At 51.6% G+C, this 23,440-nt stretch overlaps 3 protein-coding genes across 4 annotated transcripts in view; all 3 read left to right on the top strand.

The window, feature by feature from the left end:
- LOC119112803 (uncharacterized) overlaps positions 1-4,241 on the top strand; it is a gene marked incomplete in the record, with an annotated part of 5,928 nt that extends 1,687 nt beyond the window's left edge. The window contains 4 exon segments of the mRNA XM_037237087.1: positions 1,067-1,168; positions 2,673-2,852; positions 3,098-3,280; positions 3,619-4,241. Coding sequence (XP_037092982.1) covers positions 1,067-1,168; positions 2,673-2,852; positions 3,098-3,280; positions 3,619-3,921 — 768 coding nt within the window.
- Positions 4,242-5,930: 1,689 nt separating this feature from the next.
- On the top strand, positions 5,931-9,310 carry LOC119113003 (max-like protein X). The gene is made up of 2 exons (XM_037237313.1): positions 5,931-6,008; positions 7,281-9,310. The coding sequence occupies exon 2, from the start codon at positions 7,292-7,294 to the stop codon at positions 8,015-8,017; it is 726 nt and encodes a 241-aa protein (XP_037093208.1). The 5' UTR covers positions 5,931-6,008; positions 7,281-7,291; the 3' UTR covers positions 8,018-9,310.
- A 363-nt stretch (positions 9,311-9,673) lies between these two features.
- Positions 9,674-22,515, top strand: LOC119112303 (uncharacterized). 2 transcript variants are annotated; one of them, XM_037236418.1, is made up of 2 exons: positions 9,674-9,740; positions 16,498-22,515. In XM_037236418.1, the coding sequence occupies exon 2, from the start codon at positions 19,325-19,327 to the stop codon at positions 21,329-21,331; it is 2,007 nt and encodes a 668-aa protein (XP_037092313.1). In that variant the 5' UTR covers positions 9,674-9,740; positions 16,498-19,324; the 3' UTR covers positions 21,332-22,515. Both variants share the same exon structure in this region, with proteins under 2 accessions (XP_037092313.1, XP_037092314.1).
- The last annotated feature ends 925 nt before the right edge of the window (positions 22,516-23,440 follow it).

Here is a 23,440-nt window from a genome sequence, read left to right as displayed (position 1 = left end):
TGATCAAAGGGACTTCACCAGCATCATCATGACATGACTTTGTTGCATTTCTCAAGTAAATGAATAAATATCAGGGTAACGTGATTTGAGTGATGCTTTGAGACCTTGACATTTGACCAACAAATACCTCTTTCTTGATATCACGAAAGTGGACATTGCGAGCACGACTATGATACCCATTTTGCTCTATTCTTTACTAAACGAATAATTTCCAAGAAAGGGCGTTTTGTCTGACATTGATCTTTGACCGTGAGAGCTTGTTTTTGCTTGTGTAAGAAAAGTGGGCATCACGAGCACCAACATGATGCCCGTTGTATTGTGTTTTAGGTTCAATGAACAAATTCTATATTGATGCTTTTTGTGCGAACTTGGCCTTTTACCTTTTCTTGGCTTGACGAAATTAGACGCCTCGATTATAACTATTATATCCATTTTGTTTCACTTGATTACGAATAAATGTTGGGATGTGGTGCTTATGTGACCATGGCCTTTGACCTCGAAGTTTTTTTTGCGAATGCGACGAAAGCGAACATCGCAGTCATCAATATGACACCTTGTTATTGCACTTTCTTCATAATCGAAGAAATGAAAGGATATCCTGTTGTAGGTGACCTTGAATTTTGCCCTATTAAGTAATTTCTTAAGATGACGAAATTGGGCATAGCAAGGATCAATATGATGTTCCTTTTCTTGGATTTCTCCCATAAACAATGGAATGTCGGGGTACTTAAGTCTTGGCCTTTCATTGGCTTGTAGAAGGCAAACGAAGTGATTTCGAGAAAAAAAGGGACTGCAGATTTGTGAATAACTCAGTGAGCTTGACCTCGAAAGACCACCGATGGAAATCTGAACTCGACACTGCACTCAAACACGAATACGACACCAGCTTGACGGACTATCAACAACGATTATTCAGAGGAGCGTGGCACAGCGATAACCAGGAATGCTCCTCTAGCACCAACTAAGGCCGTTTGAATCTGACCGAGGCCGATGCGGAGTCGTCACCCGTTGCCACTGACTTGCCGGCGTGCTTTACTTCTGCTGACTGGCAGCGCTATCCTCCCAGGTGGAGCGGTACCCCAAGTGGCGGGAGATGTCGTTGATGTCCAACTACGAGCGGTCGTCGGCCACGCGACTCGCCTACCTGCTGGACCGCTACAAACAACTGGTGCGTCGTCCTGGGCCTGGGACCGAGCCCAGCACGGGCACAGACAACCGAGCCCAGCACGGGCACAGACAACCGAGCCCAGCACGGGCACAGACAACTGCCCCAGCACGGGCACAGACAACCAAGCCCAGCATGGACACAGACAACCGGGCCCAGCACGGGCACAGATAACTGAGCCCAGCACGGGTACAGACAACCAAGCCTAGCACGGGCACAGATAACCAAGCCCAGCACGGGCACAGACAACCGAGCCCATCTAGGGCACAGACAACCGACCCCAGCACGTGCGCAGACAAACGAGCCCAGCACGGGTACAGACAACCGACCCCAGCACGTGCGCAGACAACCGAGCCCAGCACGGGCACAAGCAACCCGCAACCGGACGGTCTGACGACTCTAGGTTTTTTTTGTTTTTGTTTCGGCTTTGCTTTGGCTGAGGTTTGTTAGTACTGCAACACTGCAGGAAAGCCACGCCTGACCGGAGAGCTTACATGCGAATGGCATGCAAGTTATGCTACACAACTTGAAAGAATGGAACATTTTGGTGGTTTTTAAGCTGGGCATATTGATGCTTGTGGTATTTCCGCTACTCAATGTTTTATGTGCCCGAATTTTATGAAGCTCGACGGCATTTTTGCCTGACAGTGCGAAAAAGTCAGGTACACCCACCGAGACGCAAATCCGGATCTCTGAACTGCAGGTCCGTCATGCATGCCATTACACCACAGGGGTCCCATAAATTGACCGCGCTTTGTATGGATTTTTTGCTGCTTTTGCTGATTGGTTGGTATGTGAATGCCTCTTTCAGCTTGGTATATTGAGGCCTGTGTTTTTATTCGTGTGTTAAAATAAAAACCTTCGCATAGTCACATCTAGAAAAGGTCCAACAAAAAAGTAGGAAAAAGTGCAGTCATTTGCTTGGCCACCGTGGTACAAGGGCGGTGTAGCGGACCGTATTCCAGGCATCCGAGTTCCGGTCCCGGGGTTTGCTATTTCCGCACTATCAGGTGAATCATGCCGCCAAGCTGCCAAGCGGCCAGAGAAGCCTGCCCACCGAAGCTGGTGGAGTACCTGAAGAAGAACAAAAACATGGACTTATTGTCGCTGGAGACCGCATGGTGCTGCGACCAGTATTCTCAAACATGTTAGGGTTTTGAAAACGTGTTCACCTGGCTACAGGCTACCTAGGCCGGAGACATCAGGCACACAGTTTTATTATAATTATACGTGACTCTCTGCTTCCAATTGTCCTAACTGATCTGTTTGTCCAAAGAAGTTAAGGCGAAACGTGACAACTGCTCTTCTAAACAATGCCGATTAAGGATTCAGCTCCTTTTCTTTAGTGCAGCAGCCATGAGATTGGCACCAATCAGTGATGTCCCACGCCACAACACCGAATCCCTAATTTGTACAAAAATGGTCATTCAAAACCAGCGGAGCTATGTCAACTGTGTGCTATGTGATCCGATCAGGACGTGTGACGAGCCGACACCTCAATCTTCAGGTGGGCGACAGCCTGATTGACGAATATGTGGCCATGACGTCATTTGCCGAAGTGCCGTTCAGCTGCTGTCGACTGGACGCGGCCACAACTTGGTGCAGACGGCAGTACCTGGTGTTCAAATCGCATGGATACGACATCAATAGCAATGCCACTATCTTCCGTCGCGGTTGTCCGAAGCAGGTACTTCTCAGCCTTTGATCCCTGGTAACATGTAGGTATAGTGGGCCACGAAAAGGAATTGCGCAATGTGCTTGCCTCTATTCCAGCCAAATGTCACACGTCATTTTACATCGCACGATTTGAAAGCCGTCGCAGTTGTGTGAATGCCAAGTACGGAACAGAAGAATGTGCTACGCGGCAGTCCAGCCTGAAAATATAAATGCTATGCTGACTCGTATTCTGGAATGCTCACACACCCTCCCCAGGTGCAAGAGTACATAGATCGCCAACTGACGGGCCTGGGCGTGGCGCTGCTGGTGCTGATCGTGTTGCGGCTGTTGAACCTGGTGCTGCTGCGACTGGTGCAGACGTCTACCTTCAACGCGCTGGTGGCCCGCCGGCACCTGTCACCAGCCCCCGGCTGGCTCATCACCACCAGCCGGGCCAAGGTGGGCGGGGCGAGGGCGACCCGCCGAGAGTGCCACGCACTTTTGACAGGCAAAGGCCAGGACGGCTGGCCGTTCACGGGGGCGTGGTCGCCATTTACACGAGGTCAGAGGCGACGGCTGAGCTGTCGCAGCAAGCGCAGGGAGGGCTGAGGGCATTAAAGCAGCCAGTCTCAGTCAGGAACGCCGATCTAGACAGGTAGCTAGATTTGGTTGGCGAGATAAAGCTTATTTAGGGTTAAAATGACATTTTGGACTCGATCGCTCAGACGAGCATTACATCGAGCTTTGTCATCGCCTCCCTGTTCACCACATCCACACCGGTCACCGGTCGTGCGCAGGCGGTCACCCCGTCTGCCGAGGAGCAGCACCTACTGGAAGAGGAGCTGCTCTCGGACCTGGACTCGGAGGAGGGCAGCCCATCCGACGATCCGGACGGCGAGTCAACGGACGAGGTCGAGCAAGACGACGCCACCCGTTCTGAGGAAGGTGGCGGCTCCGTGGACGGTGCGGAGACCAACACCGACCCGGAGACGGACTCACTGACCAGTGAGGTCACGCAGTCGTCGGATGGAGAGATCACTGAGGTCACGACAGAGAGCAGCGCGCTGCCGCCGACAGAGGCCAGCGAGCCCGCACCATAGTTGATGAACTTAGAGGGCGTCATGTGATCGTGTCACTGGGCGGCGTAGGCGACGTAAACGACGGCGAATACAACAGCTGCGAAGGTTCATATGCGGCTGTGTTGTTATCATGCTTAGTCTCATCCGACTCAGCGAACTGATGTGCTGTTGTCCCCAATGAGATTTTTCGGCAATATGATCTTTGCACTCAGTTATTCGACGCAGGGTTGGCGCTGTAGGCGTCTCGGTGACCTTTGCTCAATTATTGGTGATAATTTTGACTATGTTATGCGTTATGCGACTACTCTGTGATCTTGCCCAATAAAGAAAGTGCGTATGTACATCTCCTTATAAGATCACTTCATACGCATGCTATAAACAAGCCGTCGTATACCTGAACACACAATTGCGAATAGTGTTTTCAATGTCATTAAATGAGCCGTCCTCGACAAATCCAACGGCATTTTCCGCATTGGAAGAACGGACGTTCATCTGCTTACGCATGCGTTTGCATTCCTCATAGCATACGTTGCACGTACCTGGACTTTTCAAAGTAAAAAGATCTGGACATGTCTTCAATGCCCGTGCACACAATAGAAAGAGGACTGACTGGATCATGTGCTTCCTTCCATGCGAGCTAAGCACATGAGCTAAGTCAAGTCTCAAGAAACCCTTCGACCCTTCTTCAGGTCCCCCAAAGACCGCTCCGACTCGGGGACGCTTGGCGCCCCAGGACCCCTGTTCGGCACTTTGGCCCCTAACAGACACAGGAGCCTCTCACTGTGTCAGGGACTCATATCATTGAAAATCGAGGACCCCGGCCTCGTTTCTGCTTGTGAAATGGGTCTCAAGAGCTAGACGGACATGGAGCCGATTCTTCGGTGTTCGTGTTCTCTGACCGACCTAGGCATCTACATTGCCGCAGGGTTTCCTCAAACGGTGTAAGGGAACCTCCTACTGATATTACAGGTCACGACTCCACGGACTGTGATTCTTTATATGTCATGCAGCCAGTCATTCGGGCTCTTACGCCGTCCACCCGGGCCTTTAATCGTCAGTTCCGATGGATCGCCGGGGCCCCTCTTCGGGCCTCATTAAAGACTTTCCTTGGTCGGTTCGAGGTCCTTGCGAGCACAGGGCCCCTCTGTTAGGCGCTGTGGGCCTTTGACAGATACGAGGCCCCAGACCAGTGCCAATCACTGGCCCCGACCTTACAGCTGATTTGGAAGTGGGTCCTCAGGCCCATGCCGACACGGAGCCGACCATGTGGTGCAGTGGTACCAGACCAAAATATAGGCCCATATCGGCTCAGAGGGTCCCCGATCAGTGCAAAGGACCCTCTGACCGTTATTTGAGGGTCCGTCTTTGCAGGTCCGGGCCCCTGAATAAGACTTCGACCATCAGTTTATGTCTTCAAGCCCTCCAATCGGGCCCTTGATCGTCGGACCCGTTGGGCCCTCTAAGCCCTTCGGGCCTCCTCGGACACTGCCTCTGGCCGACTCGGTGTCCCTGGACAACACAGGGCCCCTGTTGGACGCTGTGGGGATGCGATGGGAATACGAGCAATGTAAATCGCTGTGTCGGCTGAATCGGCTTTGTCCCTGCTTCGGAAATGGGCCGGCTATGTCACCACGAAGCCGATTGTGCGTTACGGTTGATGTCTGAGCGAAATATAGGCCCATATCGACTAGATGGGTCCCTGATCAGCACACAGAGTCCCCTGGCTGGCATCGGAGTGCCCAACCCTGCGGGCCGGGACCTCTAAATGAGGCCTCCGACTGGTCTTTCAGGCCCTCCGAGCACTTAAATCGGGCCCTTGAACATAGGCTCTGAGAAGCCCTTCAGGCCCCTCAGAACCCAGGGGGAGGGTGCACTGCCCTTTGCACCCCTGCCTGTGCCACTGCACAGCAGAAAGCGTGCCCCTGGACGTTTGCGGTGCACAAATGTATTTTTTAGTGTTATTTTGGAGACCAGGTCTGCCACAAATCTGGCGACGATGCGCAATGTGACGCAGCCAGATCGTCCGTACGCATGACATTGCGAGTCATATTAATTTGCTGCTGGAGGGGTCCGGGGCCGTTGGGAGGTACTGGTGGTTCCGATATAAGGTACCTTGTCGCTCACAGAGGGACTGTGACTGTGGAAGTGAAAGCATAGTCAATGAAACATTTCAATTTTATAAGTCATGTACTGGTTGTAGGATTCGTGTAGTCAAACTCTTCCAATACGTGACCTGCTGTGGCTATTAGGATATTATAGTGCTATTATTCCCGATATTGATATGGTGTGGATGATTGTTTTCAAGTCGTTTTGTGCTTTTAGTGAAACAAATGCATATGCTGTTCATACTGCTCAACTTGTCTGTTTGCAAGCTGCAAAAAGATTGTCATTGAGATGCATATGAAAGCACAGTGAATGATGTTTCTTGTATCTTCTTAAGATCTTGTGGCGGCCAGTTATAAGACATATAAATACATTAAGATGTCCAGCCATCAAAGAGTCACATGTACTCATTGGGGTTGGCCTACCTCAGGCTGTTTGCTTGCAGTTTGATTTTGTCCACTGCCTTTTTAGCTTGATAAACAGCGCACGTTTGTTTTTTAGAAGCGTGTAGAACTGTTATAATAATTGAAACAATGCAGCCTCAGGTAGGGGCACATGAACTGCATGACCTGGGGTAGTGCTCCTTCCTCAATGTTGTGATGTGCATCACGATGTCACAAAAGATGTGAAAAGCTACACAAGATGTGAAAAGCTAATGTTGGTTCTTTGTGTGTTGAGTAGAAAGAAATAGCCATGCAATTGCTGTCACCCCCAGTTCCTCGCAACCTAGAGAATTTGTGGTGTCTATGACCACACAGTGTGTGTGTTGTTTGAATGGAAAATAAGCTATCTAAATTACAAAGGAGCGAGAAGATCACATGTGATGGGTATGACATTTTTCATTACTTTTAGTACTGGAATGTTCAAATTTTGTGATGCCCAGTGCTGGCAAGTTGGAAACTGGGCATAGTTTAAACATAATCTGCACATAAATTTGTGCTGCTTTTTATGAGCAGGTGTATTCTCTTTTGAAAACAGGTCAGACAATTGGCAGTGCTTAAGAATTTAGTGCATTGTGATCCCAACACTGAAAATGCAGGAAATATGTGCATCATGTGCACCTTGGACTGAATCATCTTGCACTGGCCTAAAGTGACTGAACTAACTGCACTCAAGAACCAATTTCACCAATTAAGTTAGCATGTATTTGCCCAGGCCTGAGTCCAGATTCAGATATGGCTAGGCATAGTTTTGTCAGTTTCAAATGTCAAGGTTGCAACACAGCCACCTGGTGTCTTTTCTGACTGAGCTAACCACTGCACACCTGCCCATTCCAGTTGATGAGGCCATGTCGCGGCGTCGGGGCTCGTCGGGCGGCGACGTGCCCGACCAGACCGACGTGTTCCTGAAGCGAGAGCCGCCGCTCTCGCCGCCCTCACAGGCGCCCTTCTCGCGCTGCTCCTCCAACGGCTCGCTGACGGCTGCCGGTTCGTCCCACTCCGCGCCTGGTACCGACGACGAGGACAGCGACGGCCGCTCGCACACGCAGACGTACAAGGAGCGGCGGCGCGAGGCGCACACCTTCGCCGAGCAGAAGCGCCGCGACGCGATCAAGAAGGGCTACGACATGTTACAGGAGCTGGTACCCACGTGCCACGCACAGGAGGGCGGCTCCGGCGCGCCCTACAAGATGAGCAAGGCAGCCGTGCTGCAAAAGTCAATCGAGTACACGCAGTACCTGCTGCAGCAGAAGCGGCGCCAGGAGGAAGAGCTGGCCAGTCTGCGCAAAGAGGCAGTGGCACTACAGATCCTCAAGGCCAACTACGACCAGGTGGTAAAAGCGCACCAGAACCGGCCGGGGCCGCAGGACGCCCAGGTCTCGGACGAGGTCAAGTTCCAGGTGTTCCGCGCCGTCATCGACAGCCTCTTCCAGTCGTTCGAGGCCAGCGTGTCGACCAGCAGCTTCGCCGAGCTCTCTGGCTCCATGATCGCCTGGATGGAGGAAGACGTGAAGCCGCAGGTGCTGCGTGACACGTGCATTCACGTGCTCAGACAGATCAAGCCGAACCTCTAGCGGACGGACGGCACGTACCCGTGCCGGCGGGTGGAACTCGGAGCGTGCTGCGGGGTTGGTGACGCAGTGTTCCCGTGCTCAGTGCGTGTCTCGAGGGGCAAGGAAGTCGTCGCCTTATTCACTGTGGGGCCGGGGATCCGCCGACTTCATCACTGTGCATGTGGGTGCTGATGTATTCTTGGGGGTCGCGTTTTTGCTTTCGTTGGTCGTCAGACTTACCACGAGGGTAATTTTCAGTGCAATTTGTCGAGCGGACGGGGCAGAACCGCTGCCACCTGGTAGAAGCGCGCATAGTGCTACTTACGAGACATGGGTTGAGCGCGGCGTGGAGCCGGCCGGATAAACTTACCAGCGGGCTGTGGCCGAGAGGCTTCGAGGTGAATGACCTTGTGATTGGCCCTATCATCAGGGCCAGAAATACATAATGTTTTAGGACGCAACTAGCAGAGGCAATGACGGGTTTGGTTGCTCCGTTTTGTGGTGCATAACATTGTGCCCCTATTTTATTGCACGCGTGTGATTGTACTGCCCGCCTGTATCATATTCAGCTGTCAGTCCAGTTCACCAATACAGGTTGGATGGAATACGCTGCCCATGGTCCTCAAGAGAACAGCCCATTTTTATGAGACTTCCACCCGAGCATGGCTCATGCGTCAGCTGAAAGTGTTCCGTTGAATTGCTGCGGGTTATGGCCGATGGTGATCTAGTGGTGCCGGCGTTACCTTTGTCCAGATTTGCCCGCACTGTATGCATGACACATGGCGACTATATGGCATGTGACTATGGCGCATGGTGAGTATATGGCATGTGGTGACTATCTGGCATGCGGTGACTATATGGAATGTGTGGACTATGTGGCATGTGGCGACTAGATGGCACGTGGTGATTGGCACATGGCGCCGCAGGTGCGCAGAGCGCCGTTGATTGAGTGAATCACGTTCTTTCAGAAGCTGGACAAATTGATTCTGTCTGAATCGAACCGTAGCAGTGAGGCTGGACTGGAACAATTCACTGTAACTGGTGATTGCGAACGCCTGCGCTTGTAACCTTATTCACTTGTTTTCTAGCCACGCATTTCATACTCAGTCGGCCGCTTCCTGTCACGACTCTGAGTTGTCGGATGGGGCCTTTCGCTCGTCGGCATCATCATGCGGTGGTTAAGCGAGAAATTCCGATAACTACGTTGTTTCTAATGTGGTATTCAACGTTTACGAACGTTTCTTTGAAACTGCGACTCGTTGATAAGGCCACTCGTTTCAGCCATAAAAGAGACAGAATAAAATCGTTACAATGGTACATATTTTGGTACGTATAGATACGACTGACGAGATCCTGCCAGCACATATGTGCAGTGTTCTGAATTTCCTCACGAATGTGTTTGTGGTTGTCAGAAAACGCTTCGACGATGTTTGGTTAATGGCGGTTCAAACCAGCTGTTATTTATAGTTGCCCGCCACGGGGCTCGTGTATAAGCGGCATCTCATGAGTGACAAACAGCAGGGACGGCGAGGGGGTGCTGCACGGAACACGTGCAGCGAGATCATGCTCGTACTGCTTATCGCTGATTGGTTGGGCCGTCCCTCCAGCCGGCTGCGCCCCGGGGCAAACGCTCGACCGTCGGGGTCATGCCGGGCTGACCCCGGCGGGGTCAGAAGGTCCAGAGGAGTGCGGGTGTGGTGCAGCAGTTGGGTGAAGCCCATTTTAATCTTCCTCGTTTTAAATCGTGAGTACAGCACCTGGGTCCGATACAGCTGATAAGTGAAGACTCAAATAGCGACACCCTGCTAGCACGTATATTTGGGATGATGCCATGCCGAACCATTGGGCACTTTCAGTGTCGTTCTGTCATAGCCCATAATGATTAGTGGTGCCAGAATAATTCCTGTACATTAAGTTTATTGTGTGAAAGCCAGCATATTTATCTGTGCGGCGTGACGCGAGGGAGGCGAAAACAGACGTAACACTATTAGGCTTACGTGCTCGTTAAAACCGCCTGCATATGCCATTGCTCATTTTCTCCTCGGTCGGCATTTGTAAGCCTCATATAAACGATGACAATGCTAAGCCAGCGAAGGCACACACCTTCAGCAACCCTTGCCAACAGCTTCCGTAGATGCGTAAGAAAGTCTGCCTGCCATGTGCATTCTTGAGCCAATCTAAAGGAATGCTAGTAACCGACTAGTAATAATGCTATTGGTACTAAGATAAATAATGATGTTATAACCGGTATCGCGGCGCCAATCTTATCAAGGGCATCCATGAACTCCCACTAATTTACGGCTTTTGCAATCGTTATCAAAGCATCGCAAGGCGACAAAAATTGGTGAATAATGCTTGCTACGAACAGGGCTCGTGTCTGTGTTGTTAAATGGCCTGATCTTTCACGGTAACAGGCACAGCGCCTTGTATTCGAGATCGTTTTTGGAAAAACAACGTGGCACTAGCACATTCCCGGCCTGGTCACCGGCGAGCCTGTGACGCGTATAGCTCCCGGGATCATTAAGTGAATGCAGCCAGCCCATTCGCCCACACCGTACACTTCATTTCACGTTTTCATCTTTTCTGGCTGCTTATATCTGGTATTGGTCCCGAACCGGGGCGTAGTTTCGCAAAGTGAGTTGGGGGCCGAGCCGGAAAAAAATTAGGAAACCTCCTATAAAACTTACCACCAGACTGGTTTCTCCCCGGCGATGGTCCACTTTTCTCTCAAGGTTGGGTGGGCTGGATCCCAAATTCCACAACTGATTGGAAAACTGCACCCCCAAACGGGCGGATACGTGGTTTGCAAATATATGAGCTTGCAGTCCACACACTTCAACTCACATTCGTCGTCTATGCGAGAGTCCGTTTTCTTCTCCGGGTTAGTTTCGTGTTGCCGCGAAGCCGAGTCGTCTAGATCTGCACACGGATGTGACCCACCGCACCGTCCAAATCTGGACACGGATGCGACCCACTTCCTTCACCTATTTAAAAACGCAATGGTGTAAACGCTCTCATGGGGGAGGTTATAGGGGAGCAAAAATCGTAGTGATAATGCGGTTTTGCTGCCAAAAATCGCCTGATCGGCCAGCTTGCGTGAGAATGCCTGATAATTCATACCACACAGCTTGCAAAGGTGTTTGGAAAGATATCAGCCTCCAGACGGCCGGGCCGCGCTGTACTACATGAACTTCGTACAGAGCCTGCAGCTTCGTTTTTAGGCCGTGTCGAGTATATTAGGTATAAGTTCCGACAAAGGTCAGATTATTTTTGTCTTGCACATTGTAAGCTTGGCTGCGCTGCATGTTCACGCTGTGTGGCAATTACATATAGACAGCTTTCCTGGGACAAAACGGTTTGGTGAATTGATATGCGAACTAGAAGGAATGTGTCAAAGGGTTAATTTGCATAGCTTCAAGTTGTAAGCTCATTTATTTCCGGATCTCTGGCAGCTCGAGGCAGGGTTGATTCGAAAGTGTACTACAGTCGAATTCCCATCGCGAAGAAGCCTAGCTGTAGTTTCGAACCTCGTGCCTAACGCCTGGTTCTAGGGATGGTTAAACCGCAATGGTTCTTCTCTCAAAACGACGCCGAATGATCATCTTTTATAGAATCCCCGTGCTTGGGAAAGACCCGTCACCATGCTGCTCTAGCAACTTTCGCCATTGCGGTGTTGCCAAAATGGTTCTGTGAGTAGCTCGTCTCGGTTCTGCTCGTCCCATAGCGCCTGCGCCCCTGCACCGCCCCCGAACCCATGCAACGTGCTCCTGTAATCTATAGCCCCAGTGGATGAAAGATGGGCGTTAGGTCGGCGTGAGCCTTCATCGCAAGAAGTGGTTGATGCATAGCATAGATGCATGCAAAGCATGTTCGCTTTGGACAGATATAGGGCACGAGCATGCCGATACTTCCTTCCGATTATTACTGACCGTTTAACGGTAAGTCATTCTTTACGTCTGCCTGGGCGATTCTGGCTTAAAGGTAGTGTTTCACCTTGGTACATATTTCACAAGCATCCTGTAGTGAAACCCAATGACTAGTTAGTCTAAAAATAGCACTGGCTAATGTCACTGCAGCACTGTCAGGACGTTATAAGGGCATTGGTTTTAATTTCTTTTGAGTTTGAATTACGCTGTCACGCTTTGCAAGAGCAATTCGCTTCCTCCCTGCAGGCGCGACCACCGTCGTCATGACAACCACCGTGCGAACTCTACTGGTGTAAATAAAAGAACATTTGGGTTTGGCCCAGCGGGCAGGGACCCGTTACCGATAAGTTGGTTGAAGTGTAAGCCAGTGCGTCTCATGGGTCATGTGATACTCTCATTTCCAAAGTCAATTACGCCTCGAAAAGGGCCAGTGTGGAAAGGTAAGAAATAAAGGACATTGTATAACGTTTCGTTGAATTCGCGTGATAAGAGCTTCATGTGCCCGTATCTATCTCGTTGTCTACAGTGTTTCAAGCTTTCAAATAACTTATTACACAAACATTTTGGTTCAATATGTTGCATGCAGTATAAAACGCACGCTGGAAAAAAACAAGGGAAATAAAATGTATTACTCTCATAGAGTGAACAGGGAGTCAAATAATATTTCTTTCGCGGGGTCCGCGAGTTCAAATAGAAATTGAGTTATTCAGAGGAACCTCAAGAAATTTGATATCACTGATCAAATCCTACGCGCGTGATGCAGCAATAGAAGAAGGGTACAAAAAGCCTACTCCCTTTAAAAAACTGTTCTAGGGATACTTTTGAGCTTTCCCGTAACAGGCTATAGACCGGTCCGCTCGGCAGCACACATCTGCAGTGTAACCGTTTAGTTCAGTTCAGAGTATTTGCGGATCTTTCGACGTGCCAACATCCGGTGCGGGCTGAATTACGTCACAAAGACAACACGATTACATCAAAACAACGCGACCACTCGTTCTAACATGGTATATCAAAATCGCTTCAAGATATAACTGGGGTGTCAATTTTTGTAGACTATTGGGGGCGAGGGCGGGCGAACCGAAGGCCCGACAGCCTCCCACCACATTTTTTCGCACCAGATCTGGCCTACTTTATTGTGATGAAAGGCAATATATGTTCTAAATTTTTGTATAGTTTATAAGAAGTCATTAATTTAAGCAGCATAGCAGTCATGCAGGGGTAGATTCGGGAAGCAGGCACTGGACGCACGCACCTCTTCTGATCGGCAAGTGAAGGGGCCCCTAGAGGTCACCTTTGGGCGTCGAAGGCGCTCCTCCAAGGCGGCTATGGGAGGCGGCACGCGCTTGGTTGTGTGGGATTTACTTTAATTTGGTTCAAGGGTAACCATGAAAGACTCAGGTCGCCCCGTACTGCAGAGCTTTTCGCTTTAACCCCTCAAACCACTATCTGTCCAATGATGCCAGGTATGTGAAGAGGTCGCCCCCAGTACTCCAGAGCATCTCGCTTTAACCCCTCAAACCACTGTCTGTCTAACGATCCAGGTGTGTGAAGAGGTCGCCCCCGTACTCCAGAGCTTTTGGCTTTAACCTCGCAAACCACTGTCTGTCTAATGACCATAGGTGTGTGAAGATCATTGCATCGTTTATCCGCTCAGCTGTTACGATCTGCATTTGGTGGTGAGAACTATCACGACTTTTTGTCACGAGGGGTGGAAGGGTTCTAGTGCTGGTACGTGCACAGCTATATGCGAGAAACTTACGTCGCTACGGGGATGCATGGAGAGGTATGTTAAACATCCGGCTACCTTAACGGATCTAGCTCCCGGTTTTGGGGGCCAAGCCATCGGGACAAACTATATTCCCTGCTCCAATTTTCTTTTTTGCCCTTAATAATGTCACACTGCCCCATCCACCCAACCCAAAATGTGCTACTTTATTAAGGCAAATATTTTATGTGACATGCGAGTGGTACACAAAAAAAATTCTTTCAGTTTGGCGCCGTGCCACATTTTTTTAAACTCAACTTTTCCAATGGCTTTAGGAGTGATGTTGACCAATACTTGTATGGGATTTAGTCTAAAAGCAAACTGCTTTTACTGGGTGCCTGAAAACACCCTGTAAAAACAACGATGACGACTAGTTTACTGTAATCGTGGTGTAGGAAATGCGTGTGCTATTAATAGGACATTCATATATCTTAGCACGCGCTCGGGTCGGGAATCAATTTGGCCACTACCTTTTGAAGGTTTTCCAAAATAAGCTATGTTCGATGCGGCCTAGCCGTTTTAACGTTGGTGGGTGCACAGCTATATGCGACAATGATACGTTTCTATGGGGGGGAGGGGGTAAGCATCCGGTTAGGTTAGTGACAAAGTTGTAGCGTCCCTACGCTGCGCGAAACTTTGCATGCCTGTAGACAGTCCATTGACTGGCTTTTAGGTCCGGAAAGTTAGACGTACATGATGATGTCACTGGCATATGACCGGTGAAGTTATGCAATGACTACCAGCAAGGGCGATTCCGGTGGAGCCGTTCAAGCTGATGCGACAACGTAAGATTGAAGGGAGCACCCACCTTTTACTTCTCGCTCATTGTTATATCAGACGTGTACGGTTTAATCAGTACTACCAGTTTTCTCTAAATCCTTTTGAATGACTCAGAATTTCTATTTGAAGCAGCCGATCGTTCGGGGAAAAATATCATTTGACTCCGTGGTCGCCACGATAAAAGAAATAAATTTAGTTTGGCTTGCCTTTTCCAACGGATGTGTTCTGTAGCGTTTGCGACACAGCAATGTGTCAAAGCATTTTAGTATTAATGCTACGAAAGCTTGAAACACTCGTTGAGTATTAACAACATAGCTAATGCTTGCTTTGCGTCAAAGCCGTACTCCTAGTGCATTGGAGGTTGATAACTGTCAGCATAAGAACTCTGAGCTCCTAATGCTGAGCACGAAAGCCCATGTAGCGATCAGGCTCCCCCAAACACTACAACACGCTCTGATGAAGAATAAAGCCGCATGTGTGTTCAATGTGCTCGATCCAAGTCTTGTTTTCGTATCTCTAGCCCTTCGCTAACGACATCACTAGCCTGCATAAGATGGGTACTTACGTGGCGTGGTCTGAGACCAACCTGAGCGAGGGGTCTGATCGAGGACAAAGCCTTTTCTAAGAACAGCGTCAGCAGAAATCATTCTTCTGAGAACGCATGCTTCCAGTGGACAGTAGTGCTCGCGCACCATAAACGCTTGTTTGTCAGCGCGGTTGGCCCGGGATCGCGGAGAAACGAACATTCTGTTTGTCATACTGTAACTAAAGAGGTTGGCAAGCGATAGGGTGTCGGTTTTGGGTTTATTCGACATCTCGCTATCTTGTTAGTGGATGCACCGAGTATAATTTTCTGACAGCTTTTGGTCTCGATGCTACCTTAGACAAGAACAGGGTACGGCTTGATTTTGCCCTCTCACCTTTTTCATGTTGATTTATAGACCAGCATGATTTGAAATGCCTGTTCCGGCTATGCTCACTAACCAGTTAGCTATTTCCGGACTCTTTGGCCACTTGCTTTTTTAATTTTCACTCTTGTTTAAGGTTTACACATTCTTTCCCCCGAAACTTTATTCTATCGTCCTTATTCACGCCCTTTAGAGGTAATCAATGCCCACCTCTGTTCTGTCTATACACAACTCTTTTGATCTGTTGTGTCGATATTTGCCTGTTTGGATCTGCCCTGTCGCCATTTAACTTTTGATATCCACCATGACCATATCTCTTCCCATTCACAATTTGTGTTGGATCAGTTTTCGATTGGATCATTGAACTTTTACCTCTTGCTCAGCAGCCATTCGGAAGGCGTTCGTTGGCAGCCTATTTACTGGTCATATTTCGCGTGGGTACAGCCACCGCAGTGCATGCACTTTTGGAGGTATTCGATGATCGCTCTCAGCAAATCACAAGCGTAGCAATACAATTTGTTGTCTCGTGCCACAGGCTAATTACGACCACCTATGCTTTTGCGACCTCTCAATCCACGTGGATCTGAAAACAGATCCATGGGAAGCACGCTCCGCAGCATACTCGTGTTGTCTTGATTTTTTCTTGAATAGCCACCATGCGGTAACTTACCTAATCATGGTTGATTGCACAAAAGAGTCTTAAGTTTCGTTTCCGTTCCTTGTGATGTTAAAACAAATCTTCGCATAGCTATGAGAAAATGTTTCTTTTTTTACTTGTGGCACCCGGGAACATCAATCCCGAATGCATTTCGCACGTGGCCCCTGTTCTTTCTAATAAATTCAGACTTCAAACAAAAAATGCTGCAATTATAGCGGTTGGTTGTTCTAACCACTGGACCACCGAACAGGTCATTACAAGGCGAAGTTACTATAAGGAGCTCTTTCCATCTGAATCTAGTCTTTTTGTGTCTTCGTATTTCTTGGTGAGGGGTAGCGTTCTGGTCCCAAGCCAGGACGTGCCATTCACGTTACGTTCGCCCGCCGCCTGTGCCAAACCCTCTCCTGAACATCATGACTGACTTCAACTTCTTCACCGCTGAAACTAATGGCTTTATTTTTCAGGCTGCTCTCGCCAGTCACGACCACAGCCGTCTCTGCCCACGGAGCGTTGCCGAAAGAGGTGGTCATGACCGGCCTACCAATGACGCCGCGCCGGAACCTGCCCAGGCAGGTCACCATTGTCGTCTTCAATCCGGCGGGGGACACGACCGTCGTATACCACATGCCGCTGGAGCTGCTACTCTGCGCGGCCTTCCTCTTCCACTTGCTGGAGGGCGATCATTCACCTGGGTCGACCCGGGGAAACCAGGCGAGGCGAGGCGTGACAGAGCGACCCGAAGCACGACGTAGACCGTATCTGGGAGCACATCCGGTAACACGTCCCGAGGCGCGCCCTGAAGCACGTCCTGGAGCACACCCTGGAGCACACCCGGGATCACACCCTGGATCACAGCCTGGAGCACACCCTGGAGTACACCCTGGAGAACACCATAGAGCACACCCTGGAGCACACCATGAAGCAGCCCACGGAACACACCCCGGAGCGTATCCCAGAACACAACTTGAAGCATACCCTGGAGCACATCCTGGAGTACATCGTGAAACAAGCGCTGAAACACGATATAGGGAACACATGGAAATAGGTCCCAGGCTGGACAGAGGAGGGAGTGAGGAGCGCCCCTCGAGAGGTCCGGCGCCTTTGTCCAGAGCGGCGACCCCCTGTCATGGATGCGATTTCCAGCATGGAGAGTTGCCGTGCAGCTGCGGAGGGCGAATAAGTGTTCACTGGAGGTGCGAGGACCGAACAGGGGTGTGTGCAGTCACCTTCTACTTCCCCTGAAGAGGGTTGGGTAGACCATATTGACAGCGAAATTCGGGAAAACGTCATTCTGTTAAATCCAGATGTGCCAATGGATCAGCAAGGTACCCAGATGCATTGGAACCAGCAAGGCGAGCGGCTTTGGTGGACTACGAGCCCCGGAAACATTCAAAGCAGGGAAGGGGTACCTAACAATCACCAGGAGCAGACACAGGGCGCTCTGCCGAACAACGCAGAAGGGTACCAGCACGACTTCGGGGACTGCGTGGAGAAATACACAATAGTTGTGGACCTCAAGGCGCATAAAGTACAGGAAGCTCCGCACAGCAATGCAGAACGAGAGGCTGCAAGACGGATCTTTGATATCTCGGATGTGGATGGCTCCGAGCTTTGGAGCCAGGGCCAGGGTGTGCCTGAACATGGCACTAGTACTACTTTGGAAAAGCAGCAAGCCTGCCTGCGTATGTGCGAAGCACTGGGAGAGATTACGCGTTCGGTCGTTGTTGACTTTAAGGAAAAAGAGCTCTTCTCCACCGCATGTCAAGACGATGATTCAGACCAGAATAATTTTGCTGGTGGAAGGACATCAAACACCGATCGCTCGTCTCACGTCGACCGGGCTGTGCAGGTGGATACTGCTGATCTTGAACATCGGAACTGCTATAAAGTGGGTGACCTTCAGGACAAATCCGTGCAGTGTACCACTGTCCACCTTCCCGGGAAGAACACCACAGAGGAGACAATTAAGGCCAACAGAAAAACCAAGCGCACGCCTGGGACTCCTAACGACACCGAGCGCTGCACCTGCGCCGGGCCCGTGGACCAAGACCACGGGCTGGAGAGCCAGGCCCACGTGTGTGACGTTCAAAAAAACGAGGAGTCCGGCTCCGAAGGTGCAAAACCGAAGGACTGTGAGCGCAAGACGCACAGCCGCTCAGACTGTGATCAGCTGAGTCCGCTGTCCGAGCGGCGGCGTCTGACCGATGACGGCACCCGCCATCACCGCGATGCCGACGAGGCCCACGCGCGGGGACGCGACCCGATCGGTCGGGGCCGATCGGGTCCGGACCCGTCGGATAGCCCGTCAGGTATCTGTGCCTGCCGCCGCGGACAGTGCGGAGGCTGCATCACGGACCTGCATCGCATTCGGAGTGAAGGACAACACGGGGACCGCGCGGTGGCTGAGGTCACCTTGATTTCTCCGGAGGAGTGGCGGCAGAGCCAGTCGTCCAGCGTCCCGGTGCGACTTCGGTCCATCATGAGGTGCTCTGAGTGGTCTTCTGCAAGCGTCGAGGGCACTGGTGTGACCTTTCCGCTCGGGCTAGTCGGCGAGGTTTACGAACACCATGGTGGAAGTGAACAGCTGCTGAGAAGAACTAATGAATCAGACGAAAAAGATGCTCTCGTCGACATTTTCTTAGACGAATGTCCATTAGTTTCGGCCGACCGTGTCTGACTCTTTGACTTCTCTGACTTCTGAGCGAACTGCACCCTCGGCAACCGCTCAGCTCACTCTCAGGTCAGACCTCGCAGGTAACTGGCTGTCAAACGAAGATTGCATCGTTACTATCAAAGCATTCTTCGACGGATGCGGCGGCGGAGGTAGCCAGTTTTATCTACATCCTGGATCTGCCACTAAACCCTGCGTAGACTTAGTCGACTTAAAGGACCGCCATGAGAGCAGCCTGTCTTTTAAATCGGAGACTCGTGGCTGGCGATCCATCGGAGCGAGGGGCGGCCGAGAGGCAGGGCGGCAGCACGGGTGTGTAAAGTGGACCACATAGTTCATATATAAACAAACAGGATGCCAGTGTGGGCAGGAAAGCTGCCAGCGGCACACCGTCAAGCGGCGCACCCTCGGAAGTGAGGACCGGGGAGTCAGCCGCCGATAAAAGCGGTCAGGAAAGACAGCAGGATGTGGGACAGCTCCAGGAGAGACCACCAGCTGAAACACAGCAGCAGAGCGCACAGCCGGCTGGCTCAGGCTCTGCTTCCACAGCGCCGGGCGGGCATCTGTTCAGTGGAAACGCTGATCAGGAACCCGGCGCATCCAACAACGGATCCCACACCATGGCGCGCAAGGTCATTTTCCGCACCCGCAGAACGTATTCTGATCCGTCGCAGCCGCGATCAACCACCCCTACAGGATCCACAGATTCCGAGGAAGCCTGCTCGCAGGAGAACGCAGGCCGGAAATCAATGGTGCTTGGCTCCTTTCAGAACGAATCTCTTGCTGCTGTGGATTCTGCAGAGAACGCATGTATAGCCAGGTATGAAGGTTCAGAGCCAAATGGAGACTGTTCGAAGCCCCGATCGGCACCAGAAGGTGTCTCGGATATTGCCATCGGCCCCCCTGCGACGCAGCGCACGACCAAAAGTGGACGACAGGCCATGGACAGCATGCTGAACGCTGAAGCCAACAGACGAAAACTCAGACGCGAGCGGAAGAAAGCGAAACGAGCGAGGCGAGCGGCTAAGCTACAGCGCCAGGCGAGACGGAAGACTGTCCTTGAAAAAAGAGCGAACAGAGCTCGTATGTACCTGCAGCATGGTTGGCTGGGGAGAGCAGCGGCTAGGACGAGAAGCCGCCATAGAGAACGCGGAGGGGACGAACCAGGCGATGACAGTCGTGACGAAAGGTTTAGAGATGTTCAGGCCAAACGGCAACGTTTCTTCGCGACATTAGCGTTACACAAAGACAAGGTCAAAGAGAAGTCCAAGTTACCTGGATCAGTCATCTCCCAACTGCGGTTCTCTCCCTCGACTGGTAGAGCGCCGTGCAGTCCCAGCACGAGCAGAGATCGAGGTGCTGCTAACCATGCCACAGTTTCCGTAGTCGTCTCCTCGTCGGATATTCTACTTGGGAATAGCAGTGTCATAAACCAAACCTTTGCCGAGAGAGGATCTCATGCCGAAGCTTCCACTGGCCATTTGGCTGGCACGGTCAGAAGAGCTGTGTCTGGTTTGGATGAGGTGGCAGATACCACGATCGTTGTCGAGGTGGACATCGAGGATATCCCTGATCTGTTAGCTGGCGATATTGAGTTCTGCCTGGAGGAAGACGCAAATGACACGGAAGAGGAAGACGAAACTGCTACCATAGACGTGATGATCGTGAGCTCCGACGTCGAAACCAGCGCGTCCAGTCAAACTGATCAGCTCGACGGTGTCCGAGGCGCTGCGGATCCAATGCACGTCCGCGGTGACACTGGCTCTGCAGACATCCAGCCTTCAGGCGCCAGGGATGCCGCGACAAACGCTGTCGCGCGTGCAACGGGAGCTGATGGACCCATTTCCGCGTGCAGACATCGCCACACGGGGAGCAGGACCAGTGGGGCCACTGCCTCTGTGCCAGCTATCCCTCAGTGCAGGGACTATGAGAACACTGTAGATGTCACGCTGCCAGTAATGGATGCTGCAGATTCCAGCGCGCAGGAAGACCAGGCATTCGTTGTACCCAATCAACGTGGCGACCCGCCGTTTGGCTTAAAGGCGCTGGACTTTGATCCCGCTGGGGACCTGGACAATGAGCTCTTTGAGCATTTTCCAACTTTACCCGGCTTCGCAGATTTATCGACGCCGGTCGTGTCAGATGCTCAGAGCGTGGGAGGGGCTGCTCAGAGTGGCTCTCAAGATTGTTTCGCCACTCAGCCGACCTCTGCCAGTACATCGCAGGCATATGAGCCTTCTTTGGAGGCGCTGGTGTGGGACCCGACCTGGATCCAGCAGGTGCCCCTGCCACCCGACTCTCTCCCGTGGCCGCCGTTTGCCGGCCAGGACTCCCACCCAGAGGACGGTCTCGGCGGACCGTCAGGACCAGCGTCCCAATCATGCCGTCATCGCCGCGGTGGCTGGACGGGGCAGCGGGCCTCTTCGGCTCCGGAGGACCACGCGGGCTCGGGGCCGAGGCCGGCCGGTCGCCGCCGCTCCAGTTCCTTTAGCGTCCAGCCCCAACAGCTGCTGGCCTCCTCGCTGGAGGAGCAGATGAACCCGGACGCGGTGGGGTTCGGAGACCCGGCCTGCCGCTGGATTCGGCCCGCCTCCAGCCGCAGCCGCTCGTCTGGCAGCGACTCGTGAGCCACCCGCTCTGACCCGTCAGCCATCCTGAAGCCCCTCCTAGTCCATACCACCGTCCTCGGTAGCCGGTGGCAGGTGGAACCCGACCACGGCAGCAGAGATCGGCCACGGCAGCGGAGCTCGGTCACGACAGCGAAACTCGGCCACGGCAGCGGGGATCGACCACGGTAGCGGGTATCGGCCACGGCAGCGGGAATCGGCCACGGCAGCGGGGATCGGCCACGGCAGCGGGTATCGGCTACGGCAGCGGAAGTCGGCCATGGCAGCGGTGATCGGCCATGGCAGCGGAGCTCGGTCACGGCAGCGGGGATCGGCCACGGCAGCGGGGATCGACTACGGCAGCGGAAATCGACCACAGCAGCTTAAATCGGCCACGGCAGCGGGGATCAGCCACGACAGCGGAGATCGGCCACGGCGGCAGAAATCGGCCACGGCAGCAGGGATCAGCCACAACAGCGGAGATCGGTCACGGCAGCGGAGTTCGGCTCAGTGCCATCCTCCGGCTGGTCTCAACGTTGGCTCTGTGCCAACAGAGGGCTTCTGTTGTGGAAGAAAAGTGAGGGAGGCAACGTCTCTTATAAATTTTGGTGTTGCACTCTATTGACGCTTGGTATACGTGGGGCGCACGTTGATGTGTAAATAGGTCCGTGCATGCATTATCTGTGTACGAGTGCATTTATTACCTGTCTGCGATACGACCTGTCTCCGCGTGCCGAGAGGATGTGTGTCTATACGTGACCTGGCTCGCCTCCATGCTGGTCATGCGCGGTGATCATGCCTGCATCGATCAAGTGTGATTCAGCTCATTGGGTTCGTCATTGGTTCCACTTTCTGAATGATTGCTTTCAGCAATAAGGTTCTGGTTATCACCACTACGCCGCATCAGCGCTTGGTTCGGATTTACTGAGTTAATTGGTACCGGCGCTGAGTCTTGCTGTTCCACTCATTTTAATCCTTGATTTTTTGTGAAAGTAATTTTTAACATACACCAAGTGGCTTATAATATGTGCACTCGATGTCAAAAGGTCCAATACCCGGAGGCTTTTGTGTGACGTGTGCCTCCATTTTTATGATCTGCTCTGGCAGCCCATCACCTCGAAAGCGCATGCACTCGCGTACTTCATACCATTTTGAGCCAGCTTTAGTCTCGCATTTCCATAACACGGAGACAATACATGTTTCGATCACCATCAGCTATTTGTTATGGAGTGTGTAGCGGACGTAAGTATAATGAAGGAGACCTAGCTGGACAGTGAGAAGTAGTCACGTTTTCACGTATTATATTTAAGGGTGGCTTCAGCCCAGTCTTACATTTTCTCGCCTCTGTAGAGCAAAAGGGTTTCGAATTTTGCCATCCGGCGCATTGCTCCGGGGCCTGGCATAGCAAGCAGCTGAAGATGTAGCGTCCATCTTGGATAAGTTTTGCGTTGTCAAGACAGACCACGTCAGTCCGTTGAAAGCTTTCGAAATTAACGGCGAGCGGGACGCAAAACATCCAAAAGCTTAACATCCCGTGACTTCATCACATGAATCTCACTCCAAAACTGTATTAAATTCCTTTAATGCTGGACTTTCCACCAGCCTAAGTTGCCTGCAGCTTTGGCGCAATGCCAGCCAGTCAAGCGTATCTGATCCATGAGCAACTGCCTGTGGGCGGGGGATGCTGGCTTAGCACGCGCCCGGGTGGCCGGCTAGATAGCCTTCGCTCGGGCGGGGGGCAATTTGACCCCCTGAGATCTCAGGAACTACGAGAGCTAGAAACAGCAAATTTACAAGGTGTGTTGATCTGTATGTGAACTCACTTCGGTCAAAATTTCAGGTTCCTAGGTTATGAATTTTGGGTCAAAAAAGGTAAAAAAATTTCGAGTTCCAGGTTGGTCTCCAAAGTGCCCCCAGAACTTAGATAACCGTTTCTAAGTAAAATTTGACATGCTCACTCAAGGCCAGTGACCTTGTTTGACCTGTTGAGTGTCAAGGTGACTTAAATCATTAAGATCGTTTTGAGTTTTGCATTTGACTAGGCGGCAAGGATTACGCTAGGCAGCATGTTCCTGAAACAAAATATTGACCTGGGTCATTTTAGGTCAATGACCTATTCTGACCTCTAAG

The sequence above is a fragment of the Pollicipes pollicipes genome, unplaced genomic scaffold (assembly GCF_011947565.3).
Source record: "Pollicipes pollicipes isolate AB1234 unplaced genomic scaffold, Ppol_2.1 Scaffold_7261;HRSCAF=8764_pilon_pilon_pilon, whole genome shotgun sequence".
Classification (NCBI taxonomy): domain Eukaryota; kingdom Metazoa; phylum Arthropoda; class Thecostraca; order Pollicipedomorpha; family Pollicipedidae; genus Pollicipes; species Pollicipes pollicipes.
Note: the sequence above shows the minus strand (reverse complement) of the source record. Positions and strands in the feature narration are given on the sequence as shown.